At 44.5% G+C, this 23844-nt stretch overlaps 1 protein-coding gene across 1 annotated transcript in view; it reads left to right on the top strand.

Moving 5' to 3' along the window:
• tbx5b (T-box transcription factor 5b) overlaps nt 1–23844 on the top strand; it is a gene marked incomplete at both ends in the record, with an annotated part of 71210 nt that overhangs the window by 28053 nt on the left and 19313 nt on the right. Inside the window, one exon of the mRNA XM_084322488.1 lies at nt 17151–17392. Within this exon, the coding sequence (XP_084178614.1) occupies nt 17151–17392 (242 nt within the window). The remainder of the gene's footprint in view (nt 1–17150; nt 17393–23844) is intronic.

Genomic DNA, 23844 nt, shown 5'->3' with positions numbered 1-23844 from the left:
TTGCCCTCATGGACCTTGAGTTTAGAACCAAACCCAAGTACTCCACCTGTTGACTGGAAAGAGGCGTACTCTTCTTCCAGTTCACAGCAAAACCCAGCTTGGTGAGGAATTCCACCACCAGCCTGGTATGAGACCTGGCGACCTCCTCCGACTGGCTGAGGAGCAGAATGTCGTCGAGATAGAAAATTATTCGTATCCCCTGACGACGTAAAAACTCCAGCGCGGTCTCTACGCACTTGGTGAATGTGCGGGGGGCCAGAGAGTAGCCGAACGGCAACCTCTGGTATTCGTACGCCACGCCCTGAAACAGGAACCGTAGGTATTTCCTGTGAGGAGGGTAAATCGGGATGTGAAAATACGCATCCTTCAGGTCTATGGAGGTGAACCAGTCTCCCACCCTGACAGCGTTTAACAGGTGTTTGACGGTCAACATTCTGAACCGTCTCGCCACAATCAGACGATTGAACGCGGACAGATCCAGTATAGGTCTGACACCTCCTGTTTTCTTGGGCACCAGAAAATACCGGGAGTAGACGCCCGACATCGCGTCCTCCCGTGGGACCATGACTATGGCTTGCTTCGCCAACAGAGATTGGATCTCGGCGGCCAGAGCTGTCACTGCTGCCGACCCTGACAACAGGGTCTGCACAAAACCTGAAAACGGAGGGTGGGGTTGTGCGAATGGCAAGATAAGCCCCCACCTCAACATTCTCTCCATCCACCTCGACATATGGCACTGCTGTAGCCATATGTGACGATAATCCCAAAGCGCACCCGCCGCCATTTGGCGCTGGCCCGCAAGGAACTGTAGATAGGCGGCCCGGTCCCTCCCGCTGTGCGTAGCCAACTCTGGACCCGCTAACCGTGCGGGCAGGGCGTTTCGTGGAGTTGGGACATCGGTCCCTGATACAACCCACGAGGCAATCGCACCCAAGGGGGGACCCCGACAGAAAGGGCCGGTTCGATACGGGAGAAGCTGACATCATACCAGGTGACAAGAGCTCCCCCACTGAACACCCCTCCAGCATGGACCGCTGAGGGGCTGTTCTGCAGCTGGACATGCAAGGTGTGAGGACCCCATGGGTTCCTACACACCGTAGCCCTGCAGTGATATTACTACCACCCAAATCACACGCGCCTGCCAGACCACTCCCAGGCTCTCCGGAGTGGGAGGCACTAACGTGATACCCGGCCTGGCGAAGGCGAGGTCGGGGAAACCCGCGCTGAGCATTCTTTCGAAGAGGCCTCGAATCCCCCTGGTGACAACCTTTGAAGGTGACAGACGTAACACCAGACTCACCAATCGCAGACGCAGAACGCGTGGCGAGGGAGCCACTTGACAGCACAACATTCTCACGGACAGACCCAGGCTCAGCCATCAACTGGGTGTCATCCCCTGTCCCCATGAGAAGCGAAACGTGGGGCCGCATGCGTTTCAAAGAAGACCCCGCGGCCCGCAGCCAAAGGAAACAAATCAGAGCCCCTTTTCCGCTGGTGTTGGGGGAGGGAGTGATCGGAGAGCGGGCTGCACACAGCAGGACGGCTACGGTTTCTTAGGCCGTGCTCATCCCATGTAGCCGATCCCTCGGCCGCCAAGGCTGTCGGCCTTGTGGACACATGTTGACGTTGAGCCCAGGGTACCTCAGGCGGGGGAAACATGGCCGCTGGTCGAGGGCCTCGCCATAGTCGCTGACAAGGCCGTGCTCTCACCTCTGGCTGCATGGCGTGAGGCGGTGTGGGACCCAGATAAAATACCGCCCGCGTTTCCGCAGAACGACAAAAAAAGTCCTTCCGCGGAAAGAGGAGCCTTAAGGAGAAGAAACCTTTCCTCCTCCCCAAGGGAAGACTGCTCCAACCAGAGATGCCTATTAATAAGTGTTGATAGCATCCTGATCCTCCCTGCGGTTATAGCTTGCGACTGATTCAAGATTTCTATAACCCCAAAAACACGCACAATGTTTTCAGTGTCGGCTGGCCCTGTAGCCCCACTACCCGATGCCACTGTGGACAGAAAAACAATCAGCTGAGCCACGACACTGGCCGCAGCTAAATTCCATCCTATGGCAGTATAAACATCATCAGTCCATACTGCCACCTGCCGGGCCGATTTGCTCTCAAACGTCGGCTTCCGGGTGGGACACCGTTCAACCCTGCCAGGGCAAAGGATCGATGCTACCTGGCTCTCAAGCCAAGGCACACCAGCCTTTCGCCCCGTCGTCAGCCCATTTAAAAGGGCAAATAGGTCTCAGCAAAACCCCCCACACTAGCTACCGACTGACCTTCATCAATGAACCGGTTAAGAGGAGGGAAAATCGGTGACATCCCACAGCGGGGAACAGTAGAACAGTGACCCAGCATTACAGCATTAGCATTAGCAGCGCGCTCCAGGATAGCTGGATAAACGTCCAACTCAGAGTAACGTTTACCCAGATATCCTGCCCCTTGTGCCAATACACAACTTGGTTGTCTCGAAGGACAACCAGCAGTATTACTAACACCAGCAGCAATGCGTGATGGCACAGAGCCTACCTGAGCGCGAGTTATCCCGATAGCTAAACACCGCGCGACATCCCTCGAACTGCTGTCAAAAGACGAGGAAACCCCAGGACAGACCCGACGTGCCGTCGGAACATGCCGAGAAGATTCCAGGGGCTGGGAAATCTCCGGCAAAAACCCAACATTGTTCAATTTCTCTGCATTTCATCACACTAGTTTTACATTTACATTTAGTCATTTAGCTGACGCTTTTATCCAAAGCGACTTACAAGTTCTGTACGACAAGCCATCAGGAAGGGCACAACTCTATCAGCTGAGTAACAATGTTCATCAAAGTGTTGAGTGCTACAGTGTAGGTTAGTTTATTAGAACAAGTGCATGACAGTACGGTTAGTTAGGGTTAGATTTTTTTATTTTTTTATTTTTTTATTCAGATAATGGTTGAAGAAGTGCGTCTTTAGTCGACGGCGAAAGATTGGACGTGTTTCGGCTGTCCTAACTGGGGTGGGTAGTTCATTCCACCATTGTGGGGCAAGGACTGAGAATAGGCGACTTCTCTTTGATGACCCTCCCGGAGCTTGGATAGGAGTAGGTCTGAGGCGGCCAGAAGATGCAGAGCGTAGGGGTCTTGAGGGTGTGTAGTTAGAGACCATCGACCGGAGGTAGGCGGGAGCGGTTCCCTTTGCCGCACGGTATGCTAGGTCGAGGGCCTTGAAGCGGATTCGTGCAGCAATGGGGAGCCAGTGCAGGTCCCTAAGAAGTGGGGTGACATGGGCCGACTTCGGTAGGTTTGAGATCAGGCGGGCCGCTGCGTTCTGAATGAGTTGAAGAGGCTTAGTGGCAGTGGCCGGGAGGCCAGCGAGCAGTGCGTTGCAGTAGTCGAGGCGAGAGATGACTGTTGATTGGACGAGGAGTTGGGTGGCTTCTTTTGTCAGGAAGGGGCGGATCCTTCTGACGTTGCTCAGGAGGAATCGTCAGGTTCTGGTTGTCGCTGCGATGTGAGCAGAGAAGTTCAACTGTTCGTCGAGGACAACACCAAGGTTCTTGGCGGTCGGGGACGCGGTCACAGCTGCATTCTCGACTGTGATGGAAAGGTCGGTCAGGGGGGAGGATTTGGCCGGCAGGTGGAGCAATTCTGTTTTGCTTAGGTTCAGTTTGAGGTGGTTGGTCGTCATCCAGGCGGAGATGTCGGACAGACAGGCCGAGATACGCTCAGAGACGTGGATATCTGAGGGAGGGAAGGAGAGGAAGAGTTGAGTATCGTCGGCATAACAATGGTAGGAGAAGCCATGAGACGTGATAATGTTACCCAGTGATTTAGTCAAATCAAGTCAAGTCAAGAGTTTTAATTGTCACGGCATACAGGTATACAATGAAATGCGGCTAGTGTAGAGGGAGAAGAGAAGGGGTCCTAAAACCGAGCCCTGGGGGACACCGGTTAGGTGATTAGGGTCTAGGAGGTCATTCTGTAAGAGATAAGCAGTAAGTTGGTTGGATACAGCACGTTCAAGTGTTTTAGAAAGGAAGGAGAGAAGAGAGACAGGACAGTAGTTGCCTATGACGGTAGGGTTCTGGGATGGTTTTTTTATGAGGGGCGTGACTCTGGCTTGTTTTAGGGAGGTGGGGACCACCCCCGAGTTGAGTGAGGAGTTGATGGTTGCAGTTAGGAATGGGAGGATGTCTGGTGCTATGGTCTGGAGGAGTGGGGAGGGTAGCCGGTCCAGCTGGCATGTAGTCGGACGGTTCGACGTTACCAGTGTCAGGGTCTCGGCTTCTGTAATGGGAGAGAAAGATGACAGAGTGAAGGATGAGGTTCTCGATTCAGCATTTGGAATGGGTGGGGGTTGGGAGAAGGAGCTGCGGATGTTCTCCACTTTTTCCTCAAAGAAGATCGCAAAGTCTTCGGCAGAGAAAGATGAGGGAGGGGGGGTGGGGGGGGAGTGAGGAGGGAGGACATGGTAGCATGCAGTTTGCGAAGATTCTTGGCAGAGGCCTCGATCCTATGGTGAAAGAAAGAAGCTTTGGCATTAGTAATGGTTTTGGAGAATGTTAACAAGAGGTTGAACTTGTGATATGTGTCGATATCAGCAGTGAGGCGTGACTTTCTATACTTCCTTTCAGCTGCTCTCAGGACCTGTCTTTGTTCTCTCACTGGATCTGTCAGCCATGGACTGGGTGGGGAACGGCGGGCAGGTTTCTCAACGAGGGGACAGAGCTTGTCGAAGGAGGTTGCAAGGGCTGAGAGGAGGGTGGAGGTTGCCATCTCTGTGGAGAGAGCAGAGAAGGTGTCACTCAAAGGTAGAGCGGATAGTATGTCAGAGGAGAGGGTGGAGGGGGATAGGGAGGGCAGGTTGCATCTGAGTGAGACGGTTTGAGTTGGGGTGAAGACCTTTCGGTTAAGCATGAGAGTTAGTGAGAAGGATATGAAGGAATGGTCAGATACATGTAGGGGAGTTACCGTGGTGTTAATGATGCTGGAGTTACGGGAAAATATGAGATCCAAAGAGTTGCCTGCTTTGTGGGTGGGAGGCATAGCAGTGGGAGTCAGGTCAAACGATTGTAGGAGGGAGACTACTATGACTGACTGAGATGAGTCAGGCAGGTTGAAGTCGCCCAATAGAAGGAGAGGGGTACCATCATCCGGTAAGGAGCTTAGAAGCATGTCCAGCTCATCTGTGAAGTGATCGAGCGGACCTGGAGGGTGGTAGAGTGTAACAATGGTGAGATTGAAAGGATTAGAGACAGATACTGCATGATATTCGAAAGAGGAGAGTGACAGTTCTGGGAGTGATGTTAAGTTTGTAGTCCATGAAGGAGATGTCATGAGGCCAGTGCCTCCACCCCGTCTGGAAGGTCGAGGTGTGTGAGTGAAGTTATAGTTTGTAGATAATGCTGCAGATGTTGATGAGTTATTGGGGGTTAGTTACATGGGATGCAAAGCACGTCCATGATGGAAAACGAAAGAAGAGGAAGGGTATGTATGACCATGCCTGGCCCCTTTATAGGGGTGCGCCGGGGCGGGACCTGGTCGAATGCATGGGTGCTTTGTTTCGTTAATGTAGTACAGTAGGTACTGGAGATGAGGTATATCTCAATGGTGAAGAGCGAGACGCGATGGCCAGTACGAGTATATAACTGGAGAGTCTGGACTGGTCAGATGAACTCAATGGTACACTGGTTGAAGAAACATGGCTTGGTTTCAAAACCAAATTTTCAACAACACTAAACGACATGGCCCCCCTAAGAACCACCAGGGTAAAAAATCACGCTGAGCCGTGGATGCACTCCGAAATATTGGCCGCTATGAAAACCAGAGACAAAAAATGCAAAAAGTTTCGTAAAAGTCAGTCAAAGCTTACAAAAAGCACGAGCAGTGAACTCCAAGCCCACGTGACTGAACTCAAACTGGAAAGAAACAGACTAAGAAACGACGTAAACTCCATGATCAAAACTGCAAAAAAGAATTTCATCAATGACAAAACTGAGGAAAACAAAAACAAACCATGTGAACTTTGGAAATTACTCAATAATCAACTAGGCTGCAGTAAAAACTTCTCAAACATAAACATAAAGACGGACAACACGCTAATCACAGACAAGCTGGATGTAGCCAATTACTTAAACATTTTCTTCACAAACATAGCCACAAACTACCCTCCCACTCAGGGCACTATGGGGTAGAACACATAGTAGCTTACTACAAAAACCTAGGGGTCCGCAAAGACGACTTCAAACTGGAAATGGTAACCACAGATGAGGTACTCAAAAAACTGAGCGCCCTCCAACCTAACAAGGCCACTGGCCATGACAACATCCCCTCCAAATTCCTCAGAGACTCAGCAGCCGTCATCACCCCAGTCATCACACACATAATAAACCTCTCCATAAAACAGGGACACGTCCCCAAGGACTTCAAAATTGCAAGAGTGACCGCTCTGCACAAAAAGGGCAGTAAATTAGACCCAGGCAACTACCGCCCTGTTTCTATTCTTACCTCCATCTCGAAAAGTCATGGAAAAAATAGTCTACGAACAGGTTGAAAAGTACCTAGCGGAAAAAAATCGAATCTACGAATTCCAATCTGGCTTCAGAACATCCCACTCCACTGACACATGCCTTCTCTATTTGAACGACCACATCAAACAAGAGGTGGACACGGGCAAATACTGCGGCATGGTCATGCTGGACCTACAAAAGGCCTTCGACACTGTCAATCACTCCATTCTGATTGACAAGCTAAAAGCAATTGGTTTTGATAGTCTATCAGTGAGCTGGATGCAATCCTACCTTGAGGGGAGGGAACAGATGGTGGAGGTAAACGGTACCCTATCCCCCCCTCACAGTGAGCTGTGGTGTTCCACAAGGAAGCATACTAGGACCGCTACTGTTCCTAATTTATGCAAATGACATGTCGTCAGCTTGTGACTGCAACTTGTTCTTGTTCGCAGACGACTCAGCCCTGCTTGTCTCGGACAAGAACAAGTTACAGGTTTAAAAAACCCTCAGCTCAGAACTCGGCAGAATCTGCACCTGGCTTGCTGATAACAAACTATCATTACACCTGGGTAAAACAGAGTCCATTCTCTTTGGATCAAATAACAAACTCAGCAAGACCGACGGCTTCTCAGTTACAGTGGGTGACAATATTGTCACAAGGAAAGATGAAATTACATACCTAGGTTCCATCCTAGAGGCAAATCTTTCCTGTGACAAAATGGCATCCAAGGTAATAAAAAAAGTCAACCATCAAACTCGATTCTTGTACCGGATCTCCTCTCTGGTAAACAAGAATACCCTGAAGACTCTGGCAGGAGCACTCATTCAAGGGTACTACGACTATGCTTGCACCTCATGGTACCAAAGCACCTCAAAGGTGCTAAAAACTAAATTACAAACATCTCAAAACAAACTGGTCAGACTACTGCTCGACCTTACTCCTAGAACCCACCTCACCCCTGCCCACTTTGACAACCTAGGATGGCTTAGAGTAGACGACAGAGTACAGCAACTTGCGGCCCTCATTTATCAACAGTTCTTAGAAAGTCTTCTACTTTCGTTCGTAAGCACAGAATTTAGAATGTGTGCACGCACAAAAAAAAATGGATTTATCACACGTGCGTACACAGGTCCTACGCACACCTGTCTTGATAAATATCACTTTGATCCTACGCTGGAGCTCGTGCATGGTTTTAAGTATTTGCATACCAGAACCGCCCAGATTATCCATATATGGTCATGAAACACCCCCATGGGATGTGAAATAATGGTCTAACCCGAGCGAACTCTGAGAGACTTCACTGAGAGCGAGATTGATCACTGAGGTCCAACCAACTAATTCAACATATACAGCATTTCCCGTTGTGAACAATCTTATTTGGAAACATGACACACAGAATAATAGTATTTAGCGTTTTATTTTAAACAATATTTAATCGTATGATTATAGATATTTTTAGAGAATAAATAAATCCAATGAAGTTGCCAAGTTCACAGACAACTCCGCTGAGGAGGAGGGAGCGTGTAGACTATCTTCGGTGCGCCGGGAGCCAAGGATGTTGACTGACCCAGTCCTGCTACAGAACCAGCACATTGACAGAAATAAATGACAAGCTGACTCGACATTAAGCACTGTAATGACTGAAATTAAATCAATTTCAGCAGGCCAACTCTGAGCTCTACAATGCCTATTATGTGCGCTCGTCATGAGCCTGTGGTTCTGGTCAGAGTCATTATGGCTTCAGTGGATAACCCTGATCTGCATTTAAGTGATGTTTTAGATACCCCAGTAATAACATTACAATTGAATTAAATACAATTAGGCCTGAATGAGACTCCGGCCACCGGCACATTATCAGCCAAAATGCACATCGCAGATTATCTGTACATTGACCGAGTGGAATCCCGTTCACATTACTGGATTTGTTTATTGATGGAGCATTGAAAGCTATATGGGTACAGTCTATATATTGCTCCGATGATGTTGGGTAACCTGGCGTAAAATCCTCTCTTGGCCTCCTGTTATTGATATATGGATATTGTATATAGTTGGTGGGGTTGGGGAAATTAGACATCCAACACGCGTTTTGCTCCACGCTCCAATGTGGGTCTCAAATTGCGGTACAAATCAAGGAGAATGTGTCTCGGGTAGCGAACTCTACTTAATGTTATTATGTTCTCTCTCTCTGCAAATAGACATGCCCTATATCCAGGGCCGGACTGGGGAAATAATTCATACCGGGAGATATAGGGCGAAATATAGCCCCAATCAGGCCACTTTTTAAGCGGGGGGGTCTGGGGGTCCCCCACCCGGATTTTTTTTGTTACAAAGACTTAATTTCCTGCATTCTGGTGAATTTTAGTGCATGTGAATCACAAACTAATGAGCCAACAATTGCTTAGTACAATGTACTGTTATGAACCTCAAATAAAACTGTTGTGGCACTAGCAATGCTACTCTCTCCACCTTCAAAAAGAAAAAAGCAAGAGCACAACATATTTTTTTATTTACTATTATAATACAGTTAACCACTCTCTCCACCTATTCAAACAAGGCAAGAGCACAATACCTTATTCACTTTACTGATGCACTACCCATCAACAGTTAAAATAGCCCTTTACACAAACATTAAATAACAGACCTTTCATTACAATACTATAATAACAGTAGCCACTGCCAGAATAGTGACACATGTATCACGTGTGGTGAGCACATGCATGCATGCACAACGAAGACAGAAGATTGCGTTGTCTCAATCATTTTAACTATAAAATGAGCTCAAAGTATGAGCTCACTGACTGCAATTTCCAACAAAAAGCATCAATTGTCAAATAATATTGATCACATTAACTAGACTAGATGTTTTGGAGGAAATTAGAAAGTGAACAACTGAACCCTTGTGTCTGATCAGATTCTTATTTTTTTGATAACTTTGCAGTGATTATATTTGTAGCCAATGTGGCAAAGGTGTGTAATATTTGAATTATCTTGGAATTATTTTGACTCTCTTTTTCATAAATTGTTTATTCAACTTCAGCCCCAATCATAACCACCACATATTGTTTTTTGTAATGTCAGATTTAACAACTCCTTTTGGGAGTGTGCCATCTGCCACTCCATCCGCCGCCTCCGCTGTCAATCAGTTGTATCGCCTGTATCCACCAATCACAAGCGGCAGCACGGCTCCATTGTGTGTGTGTGTGTCTGCGTGAGGGAGAGAGAGTCAGATAGTTCTCCTACTCTGTCGCAGACAGTGAAATCCTGGTTGTTCCCCACCCACCTGGTTATCTAAAAACTATCGTGCCGCGCCGCCGCCACAACTAGAAACAATGGCCTGACAAAAAAAAAAGTATAATAAAAAAAATATATAATATTTTTTTTTTTATATCATTTTTTTTTATCTGTGCAGGCCAGGCCACCGGGAAAACTCCCGGTGCTCCCGATGGCCAGTCCGGGCCTGCCTATATCTCTGAAAACATCTGAGCGCACACCGCGAGAAGTATTCCTATAATAACGCTATGAACCAGGCTGAATTAATTTGGAAATACCTATTCCACATGCTATTTAGGGTTTGACAATAATTACACTACTATCGCTATTTCACAATGAACTATAATGAATTACGGATCATACAGAACACGCGCCAGTGTCGGGAGTAATGCACGGAAGCTTATTTCCGCATTGAAACATGCATGAAACTGATGAGCGCATTATGCGCATATGCCGTCCGTCTGCAGTATCGATATTCTACCACCGGGCGTCAGGTACGCATGCTCCGAGCTGTGCGTAGATATACGCACAAAGTCAAGTTCACGTTCAAATTGATAAGTGCCACACTTTGCTTAGAAATGATCGTACGAAGGCGGTTAGGTGGCCGAGCGGAGATTGCGTTCGTCACCAGCCCCGGAGCTGAGCTGGATTTGCCTGTTCGAATCCAGCTCACAGCTCCGGGGTTGTCACCAGCTTGGCTGGCCGTCTGCACTGATACAATTGGCTGTATCAGAGGGTGGGAGAAGCTGGCGGGGTGGGTCCGGGTCGTTGTAAACAGCGACTCCTACAGTTCGGTCGGGGCGCCTGCTAAGCGCGGATTGGACGTGAGGGGGATAGTGTGGTCCTCCCACACGCTACGCCCTCTCAATGAGAATCCGCGCTGCCAGGTGAAAAGAAGCGGTGATTGGCTGGACGTGTGTCGGAGGAAGCACGTGGTAGCCTCCACTCTCCCAGATGATCTGACTGTGGGGGGTAAGTGCGCAGCGACCAGGAAGGGACTGGGAATTGGCATACGACTAACATTGGGATGGGAGAAAATCGGAGGAAAATGGAGGGGGAAAAAGACCAAAAAAATAAATAAAAAATTATCGTACGCACGGGTTACGCACATATCTGTGTGTACGCAACGTTGATAAATGAGGGCCCTGGGTCTACAAGATACACTACACACGACCAAGGTACCCATGTACACAGGGAGCGAAATTAACTTTTTGACTCACCGGCCAGTGGCGGGTAGATGGGAAGAATCTACCCGCCAAGCATATTTCTTACCTGCCAAATTTTTTAAAATATATATATTTTATATAAAAAAAAAATTTGAAATAAAATATATATTATATAATCATACTTGTAGTTGTATTATCTGCGAGACATCGCCACCACGCAATAAGTCAAAATGCTCGCTATCTGCAAACAGCTCCACTGTCTGTGTGTATACTTGAGTAGCCTCCAGCTCCAGCAAGGATTCTCCGGCCCTGCAGCTAGACCCTATATTCAGCTAGACCCTACATTCAGCATGCAAGGATTCTCCGGCGATGCAGCTGGACCCTATTGGTATAACGTTACGGTTATTTTGTCAAATCACATTCAACATGCCCTCAGCTAGAATACGCATTCAATCAATGTTATAAGACATTGATATCAGGAGCTATCTGTAGCTACTGCTAGCCCGGTAGATAACGTTAAGACAATTTAGTTTACTGGGACAGATAGATCTAATGTGAGCTAGCTAACGTGAGCTAGCTAACGAGGGAACGGAGGTATTATGCACTCGAGTCGACTATTGCTGGAGCATTTGTTGATATCAGCAGCTATCAGTAGCTAGCCAGCTAGATACCGTTAGACAATGCCTCGTCATGTATTAAACTAAAAGTGAATAGTTTACCACCCCACATCTACAACGCAAAGAGTTTAGATTTATAGATATGTGCATATTACAAGCAAAACGTGTAATAGCTCTTAATTGGAAAAATGTTGATGGACCAAGAATTGGTATGTGGATTAAAGAAATGGCTTCAAATATGTCAATGGAAAAGATGGTGTATATTGTTAGACGTAAACAAAACATTTTTGATAATGCCTGGGGACCATTTGTGTACTTCTTAAAGCATAATACGAATGTTGGGAACTTGCTTCAACAAGAACGGGATTAGGGGGAGTACTGTGGGACAACTCTTATCATTGTGTAAAAACGACAAGAAACACCCTTTACTTAATGTGTAAAACATTTTGGTTGTATTATTATTTATTTATGTTTATTTTTTATTTAAATCTGTATCCTTCCTATGTGAACCTGTTTTTGAAGTTAATTATTATTTTGTGGGGTGGGGTTAGGGGAGGGAGAACGGGGTGAAAATGTTTGCTGAATACTGCTCTGCTGATATACATGTTGTAATTTGCAAACTAAAACCCAATAAATATATTGTTAAAAAAAAAAAAAAAAAGTGAATAGTTGACTGGGTCATTGTTTAAACAGTAACGGTAGCTCATGGAGGTCCGATATAGACTAGAGCAGACTGCCCGCATATCGCAATGGTGGCGTTTCAGGAAGTAAACAAGCCAAATGAGAGCTTCCGATTGGTCACGTCACTCTACTGTGATTGGACCGTTGACTTGAGTGCAATGTGGGACTTGTAGTTTTTTAACGATCTCGCGGCGGAGAAAAAAAAGACGAGAGAGGCTATAATCTGTACTCGCACAATCAAAATAAGAGTATCGTTATGAACTACAGGTCTACACGCCACACGGCGGGCAGCCCTCTAAGTGTCAAGCGCCAAAGGTAAAAACTGAGCGCCCCTGGCGGGCGGCAGGCTTTAGTTTCGGTCCCTGCATGTACATGTCAAAATACTTCCCAAAGGTCAGTGAATACCACGATCACAACACCAGAGGGAGCTCCACAAATCATGTTAAACCCAGATTCGGCTCAAACAAGGGACTAAACACGTTTCGCAATTATGCCACATCAATGTGGAACGCCCTACCCAAAGCTGTAAAGGAATGTGAATCACTACCCACTTTCAAAACCACTCTCAAAAAACACCTACGGGAGACTGCAATTCGAAACTGGCCCCTGTAAATGTCCTAACCCAACCCCCTCCAATGTACAGTAAATGACCAAGTATGGTTTTGTCAATATTCCAATGTACAGTTTTGCTTGTACAGTTGTACAGGGTCTGTTTCATACTAGCTGCTGATCAGCTCAGAGACCCTTGTAGTGTAGTGTTTGTTTTGCACACTGGACTAATCTCTGTTGATGTCCCTGTTGTGTCATCACGCTGCAGAGAGCCACTGCTTCTGAGGGAGGCTGAATGGAGGGCAAGGCAGGGGAGGTGGGAGGTGGGAGGAGGTGCTAGAGATGCAGCCTTGGTTGTTGAAGGAGGAGAGAGAAGAGGAGCAGAGATGCTATCTGAAGTGACATACGGCTGGATGTTTATTTTTAGAGTAGCACATTATCTCACAGCAGTGTGTGTGTGTGTGTGTGTGTGTGTGTGTGTGTGTGTGTGTGTGTGTGTGTGTGTGTGTGTGTGTGTGTGTGTGTGTGTGTGCGTGTGCGCGCGTGTTTGTGTGTGCGTGTGTGCAGGGACGTGCACAGGACTTTAGAGGGGCAGGTGCTCAAAGGCTGAAAAGGGCACTATACCTGTGTGTGTTTATAACCGAGAGTGCGCAGCGCCCGAGCCAGATTTTTAAGGGCCCTTTTTATGCTTTTTGGGGGGTTTTGGTGATCAAATATTGAATATTGAACTATAATAATCAGTGCAGGAGCTCACTTATCCTTGAAAGACACTTTTATCACTGACTTTAAAGGCCCATACATCTCCATAAATGTTCAGGGGGGAGGAAATAAGTGCTTACTCTACAGACCCCAAGAAGTGCTGTATATTCTGTATTGTTTAATATAAATGCATTTTTTATTCCAATCCCGATTTGTATTTGAGATTCCCAAATCCCATCGGACTTGACTTCTTCGTGTCCCTAAATGAGTGCAATACCAGCATTCAACTGTATGCGCCACAGTGGTTTCTATCATCATCATCATCATCACCACCCACGCTATGCATAAAATATAGGTCCGCGGAGAGGCACGCTGAGAGGCACGCTGAGGAGGCCGTGCAAACTGCAATGGAATATGGGGCATCTCTCTCTCTTTATCTAATATTTTGATTCTATCCTGACATTTTTCAGTTGGAAGGACAGTCTATATGTGTAACGGCAAAAAAAAAAAAAAAGAAAAAAAAAAATTCCTTCAAAAAGGGCACTTTTTTATGAGGCTCAAAAAGGCAGGTGCTCAAGCACCCCTTGGGCTCTATGTCAAGTCAGTCAAGTCAAGAGATTTATTTGTCACGGCATACAAGTATACAATGAAATGCGGGTGGTCTTGCCCGCAACGATGTGCAAATAACATATAATAGAATCAACATTGTGCAATAAACAAGTAACATTGTGCAATAATCAAGTAACATGTTAGGGCATATTGGTATATGTACATAAGTTATTTACAGAGCATGGAGGCCATACTGGGTCCTTTGGTAGTGTCTTTCTGTACATGATAATTTATACAATCTCCGGTTATACTATACTATTTTTAAAGTGACCCTACTTGGTGGCCCTAAGTGTGGGCGTGTGCAGCATGAGTGTGTGCCTGCTCATGTTAAAGTGGCTGCTAGTGTGTGAGCGTGTACAGTGAGTGTGTTGTGCGTGTGCTCATGTGTGCTTGTGTGTGGAGAGTTCAGTGTTCAGGGCTCTGATGGCCTGGGGGAAGAAGCTGAGCCGAAGTCTCTCTGTCCTAGCAGCTGGTGTTTGCAGGTGTGCACGTGCCTGCGTGTGTGTATGTGTGCGTACGTGTGTACGTGTGTGTTTGTGTGTGATTGTGTGTGTGTGTGCAAGCAAGCATTGTGTGTGTATGTCACTTGTACTACCAGGACGAGTGGCAGAGAGACATGGCCCAATGTCCCCTACATACCACAAGTTCACCACGAGGACATAGTGTACAGAGAAAGAGAAAGAGAGAGAGGGAAAGAGGGAAAGAGAGAGAGAGAGGGGATGGGGGGTCAGAGTGGAAGGACAGAAGAGAAGTAGACTTGAAGGAAATAGAAATAGGAAGAATGAAAACAATAGAGCAGATATACTGAGTGAGGAATAATAATATCATATTCATATGATAAGAGAGGCGATCGCTCTTTCAAGGCCGTGGCCTCCAAACTGTGGAACCAGCTACCCCTGGAAGATCCGATCTGCCCCCTCGCTGGAGACATTTAAGGCCCGTCTAAAAACCCACTTTTATTCCCTAGCCTTCAATAAACCCTGATTCTCCCACACCCTAACTCAAACACTCCCATGCAATTTTATCCTGCCCCCTCCCCCTTGTATCTCTTCTTGTGCTCCTCTGTCCCCTGTGTGCTATACTGTACTCTGTGCTCCCCTATCCGTTTGTTGGCCTACTGTTGTCCTATTATCGTAATCAGGGAATAAGGATCTTTCCCTTAAAATCGAACCTACTCTGCGTTGTTTTTCTAAATTTCACCTTACCCCCTATTTACTGATAATAAGACCAGCCCTGTCTTATAGCACGGCAGTGGAGTAAGCACCAAATGAGGAGGAGGGAGAGTTGGTTATTGTTCGGATCCAGTTTTATTTCAGAGTCAAAAAGTGAAATAACAAGGATCTGGTTCAATGGAAAATGAATTGTGCAATGATATTTAATGGAAGCAAACTCTATGCCGTTTGTCATTAAATACCAGTATAATCAGATACAATAAAAAGAATGATCTTCACTGGCTGATGAGTTGATGGTGGCGTCTTCTAGAAAAACAAAGAGATTGTTTTCTCGTTCTCAGCTCCAGCAGTTCCTCTATTCGCCGTCTCTCCTGTGGGTGGTGTTCGAAAAGCGTGTGTTTTCCTTCTGTCGTGCAAGCTATTTTAAAGTCTTGACTCCTCCTCCTAGGGGACGCTAGAGTCTTACGTCAGAGGGAAATATTTCTACCTCCTGATTGGGGGAATCTATCGCGGCCATTTTGATTACTTTTAAGAGGCCGTCCTTAAAATATTTCTAACAAGAATATTGTTCTGGAGTTTTAGCTTTTTAAAGGTATATGGGTTAATTTTACTATCTTAAAATCCCAGGAGTATTTCTTAACTTTAATAAACTAATAGGTTAATGCTTTTGCCGAATTTCCTAGTGACTTAAATACCTAAGTTAACCTATTTGATTCAAATGCAAAGGTGAAGTAAGAGTCTACTTTATAACTGATTTTACTGACTGCCTTAGACTTAACAACAGTAGAGTTTCCCTACTATTGTCTACTTTGATTTAGGTTAGGTTTGTTTAACAAGTACATTATCCTTAAATCAAAGTATTTACTCTCCAAATATCTAAATTCACTGGTAAGTTTTCTTTAATCCAAGCTAGTTTTTCTAATGTCATTACACATTAACTATATTTCCTTTAATAAGTCCAAACACGTCCTACATAGGGTTTTTAAGCTAACCAACTTTACTTTTATGGCTATTTCCTGTATGGTTATTGATATTCAATTATATTAAATCAATGTTTCAATTTGAACGCTGTTCCTGTGTCCTGGCAAACCAAAAGGGTTTCCTGCCTGCCTTTTGGCCTTCCTTTGAAGCGGTCCTATTTCACAACACCCCAAATGGCTTTTTATCTTTTACAGCCGGTATCGGGGAGGTCTGGCTTGGGTAAACAAGCCTGTCTATTCAGATGCTATTTCTAGCTTCTAGTAGGAGCCTGAGAACTTATTCAAATGCTAAATTTAGTCACCTCGAAACCCAGTTCCCATTGTTTCACTAAGTTCCAGCGTGGGGGAGAGGAGAAGCCTGTGTTTACTGTTACGCCTGTATACTAAACGCTTTGTCTCAAGACTTAAACTATGTTTTACCGTGGCAGAGGGCACAGGACGTGACCGTCACCCTCAAGGAGGTGTCTATAAGACATGTGTCTAGAGTAGTGATATCTATATAACAAAAATGAATCTATTCTAAGGTGTGTGCACTGCATCTTACAGTTATCAGACTCGTCCAGTAGAGGTCGACCTTGGGGGAAATCAGACTCATACAACAGTTTGACCCTGAAATGATACTACACTATTCTCTGAATGTACTGTCTTGTCCTGTTGTGCCTTTTTATATTTTTGTATTTGTGTATTTTATATTATGACATTGATCTTATGCTTTGATTGTACAGCACTTTGGTTGGCTCTTGAGTTTTTAAACGTGCTTTATAAATAAATGACTTGACTTGACATGATACCTGAGGCCATAACAAAACCACACATCACTGAGGTCCTTTTGTCATTGCTTTAATACTCTCACATCTCTCTCTCTCTCTCTCTCTCTCTCTCTCTCTCTCTCTCTCTCTCTCTCTCTCTCTCAGCAAAGACTATCCGGTTGTCCCTCGCAGTACCACCCACCAGAGAGTCCAGTCCAGCCCCTTCAGAGGGGAGGGCCGGGCCGTGAGGGCTTCCCCCGAAGCGGTGGGCTCCCCCTACCCCTGTGAGAGCGGTCTGAGTAGCAGCAGCAGCCCCCAGCAGCTCCTCAGTGCCCCGCCAGCCCCCTGCGCCATCCCCCACCCCCACCTCCAGCACAACACACAGTACCACTGCACCAAGAGGAAAGGTAGAATGAGGTCCCATGCTGCTGACAATTACATCCAGCGGCCATTTTTATTAGCTACACCTAATAAAGTAGCTACACTCACCTTTGAGTGTGTTGATTGTGCATTAAGTGTAGCTAATAACGTGGCCACTGAGTGTATAGAAATCTTCCAAAAGATGAATTAAATATATATTGGATATATTTCTTTATATGGTATGTATTGGATAAATTCCATTTGTATGCTAGTGGCTCTCAAGCTAAAGTCATGGCACCCAATCTAATGACGGCACTGATGATTCTTAACCATCTTTCTATGTTGAAAATAGCTTTTATGTTTGGGGTCATAAAATCTATTTAAAACAAAAATGTATTATGATAATTAAAGGTGCTATTGATAACATTAGTAGTAGTAGTAGTAGTAGTAGTAGTAGTAGTAGTAGTAGTAGTAGTAGTAGTAGTAGTAGTAGTAGTAGTAGTAGCAGTAGTTTATTCAGTCATCATCTCACACAATACAATATACACAACAATCATTTAACAATATTTGATTTTACAGTGACTGAAAAGGTACAGACTGAAGCATAAGGCTTATACAGTATATGCCTGTCCTATATTCTTACCAAAATTTTAAGAAAATAGCAAAGAACAGTATTATTCACCTTTGTAGTTTTCAGAAATAGCTTTACAAACCATTTTCTTAAAAAACAAAATTGAATTACTCATTCTTAACTGTATATCAGCATTGTTCCACAAGTTAACCCCAATAATAGGGGTATTGATAACATTCAGTGACTAGATGTCACACTAGAGCACCAGCATGTCATTTAATCTAATCAGGTGTATTCCATGTGGGGAAATTGGAAGTAGGGAGGGGATACATGCATGCAACATGTACAACATTCATTTTGGACCCGCCAACATTTCTAAAATTATAAATTCATTAATCAATATAATTTTTTTGGGGAAAAGCAATACTTTTCTAAAAGCTCTGTGGATGTAATTATTATTATTTATTGTGTATTATTATTATTATTATTACTACTCTACATTAAAATGTTATCTACAGCACCTTTCATTTAATTTAATTTGTATTTGTTCTGTTCATGGTGCACAGTTCCATACAAGTACAATAGTATGATTTCATAATAAAAAGCACCTCTCAATTAGCACATTCCATGAGTGAAAAGGAGCAGGCAGAAGAACATCTTATTTTGCCTGCCCCTTACTCAAAACAATAAATAAACAATAGAAATAGATGGTCTGTCAATTACACATATTTAACAATCAATACTTACAATAACGTGAGAGAAAAAAAGGAACGAAAAAAGTTATACCTTTACCCCTTTCACTACCACACTACAGAAGGTTAACCTTTCACTACCACACTACAGAAGGTTAACCTTTCACTACCACACTACAGAAGGTTAACCTTTCACTACCATACTACAGAGGGTTAACCTTTCACTACCACACTACAGAAGGTTAACCTTTCACTACCATACTACAGACGGTTAACCCTATCACTAACACACTACAGAAGGTTAACCCTTTCACTACCACACTACAGAAGGTTAACCCTTTCACTGTCACACTACAGAAGGTTAAAGGTTTTATCTATATGCTTTTGGCTCAGGTACTTTGTGTTTCTCTAGTGTCCAACCATCCTCCTCTTATACATCTGAAAATACACAAATCACTAGGGGTGGGGGAAAAAAAGATTATCCAGCGATATCTTGCAATATCTTGAGTGCTGTTCTTATATATCGATACACTGGCACTATATTATATTGATTATATCGAGAGTGAGGTGAACAGACTGAAAACATTATCTAATTAGATAAAACTGTACTGTATACTGTATATTTTTATTGCAGACGTTAAGTTTTCCATTGGGGACATAATTTGCAGTTGAAAAAAAGGTATAGACTTCCGGTTTGAGATGTTCGGGTAAGCGGCCATAGAAAAGAGCTCCCGGTCAAAGAATATCGAAAAAAGGAAGTAAAACTATCTAAAACAAAATAAAAAGTGACAATTCAAGGATATAAGAGAAAAGTAAGGATGAACACGAGAAAAAGCGAGAGAAAAGGGACCCCAGAAGAAGTACAAACACCGGAGGAAAGTTATCGACACGAGGAGGTGGCGCAGGAGGTAATTCAAGCTAGCATGACGCAGGGCGACAGACCAGAGATACCCACCTGGTACAGACTAGCATACAAGCTAGCGCAATAGCTAACCAACAAGCTAGCGCAATAGCTAACCAAGCTAATACGCAGAGCATTCGGAGCGACATCGACAGACTCAGGGAAGAATTAAAGAAGGGTCAGGACGAGCTCAGAGAAGAAATAAATAAGAGACTCGAGACAATTGATGGAAAACTACAGGAACAAGAGAAAGATATAAGGATGCTAGAAGGAAGGACAGCTGAAACGGAGGAATGGAATACAGAAATACAAGAAATTCTAAAGGCGACGCTCGAACAACAAAATATGTTGAGAGAAAAGCTAACAGACTTGGAGGGGAGGTCGAGGAGAAATAATATACGAATATGGGGACTGAGAGAAGGGGTAGAAGGAGACTCGATGACCAAATATGTAGACAACCTAATTCGAGGAAAACTGAAGTGTCAGACCCCGCCAAGATAGAGATTCAAAGGGCACACAGGACCCTAGCGCCGAAGCCACAGATAAACAGACCACGAGAGCAGTTATAGTTAATCTCTTGAAATTCGAAGTCAAAGAAAACATTCTCAGAGCAGCCTGGCAGACGAAGATGGAGGTGGCGGGGCAGAGAATAACCTTCAACCATGACTATTCAACAGAGGTGGCTGTAAAGCGTCAGAGCTATGTTCAGATAAAAAAGACTCTGAAAGATAAAGGAATCAGATTTCAATCACCAATGACCACGCTGAAGGTTCATTGGAAAGAAGGCATAAAGGTGTACAACGACATGAGGGAAGCGACGAGGGACATGGACCGGAGAGGATGGAAGGTGCCGGGAGGAGAAGAGGAGAGACCGACGCTGATGCAGAGGTTGGAGGAGGCGAGAAGATGGACCAGGGTCGGGGGACGAGGAAGAGGAGAGGAGGACGGGACGGTGAAGGAGATCTGAACCGATTCAAAGCGGATCAACTGAGAAGAAAGACGAAAAGACACTGAGAAGGGGAACAGAGAGGAGACGAGAGGGGACACGGTGATCCAGGGAAGGATAAGTACAATACACATTAAACTGGTATACATGGGACACACACAATACAAGTAAAGGTAAACATGAAAAGGACTTATACAATGAGAAGATGGTAAAGTACATACGAGATAATTATACCAAAAGTAATAAAAAAGGACATGGAGATTCAAGAGATATATTGAGGCTGATATGAAAGAACCACAGGATTACACGTGACACATAATACAAATAGACGGGAACATGAAAGTGACTAATGCAGAGCTTATGACCGGGAGCTCGGCGGTCGCACACAGAACGAGCTGGACATGTATAGTGCGCATTTCTTAGCCACTAGGGGGAGCCCTCTCACTAGGAGAGCCACTACTCCCCACCCGCCAGCCAGCGGGGGAAAGAGGGAGACGAATGAGTCCCTCAACTACCATGGAAGTTCCAAGTGTTAATGTTGAAGTTAATGTTGATTATGGTTATATGTATGTAAATCAGACAGGGATAGCAGTGGCTACAACCACAAATATTATTTTATGTGACATGGGTAGAATGGGAGAACATTTGGAAAATAAATATGACACAAGTTAAGGGTATCAAAATGATGTTGCTGAATGTGAATGGTATGAATAATCCGATTAAAAGGAGTAAGGTGATGACGAAACTTAAGAAAGAAGAGGCGCAGGTTATCTTCTTACAAGAAACACATCTAATATCACAAGAACATGAAAAGCTGAAGAGATTCGGGTATGAGAATCTGTTTTATAGTTATTTTAAACAGAACCTTAGAAGAGGAGTAGCTATACTAATTAAGAACACAGTGAAGTTTGAAATGATCAGGGAAATAAGGGATAAAGAGGGGAGGTCAAGAGGAAAATGGAAGGTCAAATGGTAACACTAGTGAATGTATATGCTCCACCAGAAAGTGAGAAATATTTATTTGAAACAATCTTTGATATCATAGCGATGGAAGGGGAAGGGGTCTGTAGTATCATTTAACCTGATACTCTGTTCTCTGTACTTGCGTTGGTGTTAACCCAACTGTACCCTTCTTGGCAGAAATGGAGGTCCAAACATGCGCTCCTGAATTGTGGCAGTTTATTAACAGAAGCAGACGATGGCTGCTTTGTAAAAACGTTTGCTGTTGCTCAAAAACACTGGATGGTTACAATAATTCAAGGTTTGCGTTGGATCTCCAAAATACTGTTTACAAGAATGTTCATTGGTTGGTGAGCACCGTCGTCCGTGATCTCCTTCTGTGTATAGCGCCGCAGATATGTAGAGTGGTTGAAGCTTTGTTCAAAATCTTCTTCTGCATCTCAATCATCTCCTTCTTTCATATCCTTCATTCATCTGCCCCTCTCAGTCCTGGGGCCGCAGTTATAAAGGCCCAGATTGCAGGGTGATGACATCACAGAAAGTGACATCACAACCGGTTTTCCTACAATCTCCAAACAGCTATTTTGAATTTGAAATGTAGACGTGACTTACCCTTAACGGCTCTGCTTAAGACAGCATTTCTTACCAAATCATTTTAAGGCCTAAATCATTGTTATTATTATAGTTGCCAAACCTGATAAATAGATATTAATGAATGTCTTTCAGAGACGCACATGTCAACATAAGTTGTTACCAGAATATACCAGATTACTGTGAGGATTGGCTCGTTCCCTGCCACACGCTTCTTCCCTTAATGTAGTAAAATATTATGAAAAATGAAAAAAGAATACCTTCATTGATATATTCATTTGAACCTTCTACTAACTTATGTAGGAAACATCAGAAAAAGGAAAAGATTGTAGACAAACACTAACACCTTAAAATGAAGAAAAATAGAAAAGAACAATGTAAGATAAAAAAAAAAGGGAGTGAGAGTTAAAATAAAACTCAACGTGGAGAAACCACTAGAATAAAATTTAATACATAGATAAAAGAGAAAAACAGAGACTTTTAGAGCTACATTGTGCCAATCTCTAAATCAGTGGAGTGATTATTTAAATGATTAGAATAACCTTGTTGTGCTCATACATTTAGGTGTGGCTGATTTTTTTAAAGCCTTATCAAGGCCTGATTAAACATCAGTCAATTGATCATATGCTTATACACACCGGATGTTAATGTTAAAGTTGCATGCCTTCGTTGTAATGGTGCATTTTATTCTAGAAGGTTGTAGAATGCCCTAGTATATACGAACAGACTGCTGTTATGTTTTGTTGAGTCGTGGTAAAGTCATTCTAATACTGAAATACAAAGAGAAAGAGAGAGATGAGTAGGCTTATCTGGTGCGAGACAGTGTTGCGTTCTGCCCTGGGGGACCTGCTCCATGTAGATTCAAGTATTCCTCGGCATCTTTAGGCGTGCGTAATCCTTCCCTCCGGCCGTCTTTTCCCACGATCGATAATAGTGCCGGGTATATTAGCCTTGGTCTGAGGCCACACTTCTGCATCACCTCCTTGTCGGGGAAACGCTGAGCGATGGCCTCTTTGCATAGATCTTCGTAGATAAATATTGAATTTTCACCATATTTCAGTTTCCCCCTTTGGTTACGTGCAACTCTGATGATGTCATCTCTTATTGCCGTCTTGCGCAGAGTAACAATGATGACTCTTGGACCGTTGCCTCTTTGTTCTCGAGTACCGATTCTGTAACATTGGTCCACTATCGGCTCTGTGGTTAGAATGTTGTTACCCAAAATCTCTGCTAACACTGTTGGAAACTTGTCGTCTGTGCAATTGACTGATTCATCAAGTCCCACAATGCGGATATTATTTCGCCTGTAGTAACGTTGGGTCTCGAGCAGCCTCTCCATCGCTTCATCTTTGACTTCTTGTATTTTTATCCGACATGCTTCTTCCACCTTTTTTATCTCCTTCGTTAACTCTGTCAATCCATCGTTGACGTTCTTCTTGTTCTCTTTGACTACCCGTGTAATTTCTGTCACCGTATTCTCCACTGTCGTGATTCGCACGGACTGTACAGCGACCGCTTTCATAACTTCTTCGAATTTAGCATCGATGTGTTCGAATTTAGTATCGATGTGTGCGACATGTAATTTGAAAGCGACCATCTGTTCTTTCATCAGGATAGTCAGAGAGTTGAAGTCGGGTTGAGTAATTGCACTGCCTGTGTCAGTTGATATTGTAGGTGCAGTGATGGGAGCGATGGATTTGTTGGCTATTATCTTCTCAAAATCCTCTGCTTTGTCCCTCACGGTACTTTTTCCTGTCGTTCCCGTTATGTTGTCCTCTATTGTCTCCCTCTCGGAGCCAGTCGCCGATGGTCCCGGTATATTCTCATCGGGGATTGTC

The sequence above is a fragment of the Notolepis coatsorum genome (assembly GCF_963971535.1).
Source record: "Notolepis coatsorum genome assembly, chromosome: 10".
Taxonomy (NCBI): Eukaryota; Metazoa; Chordata; class Actinopteri; order Aulopiformes; family Paralepididae; genus Notolepis; species Notolepis coatsorum.
The sequence above is the reverse complement of the archived record's forward strand: the minus strand, read 5'-3'. Positions and strand labels throughout refer to the sequence as shown.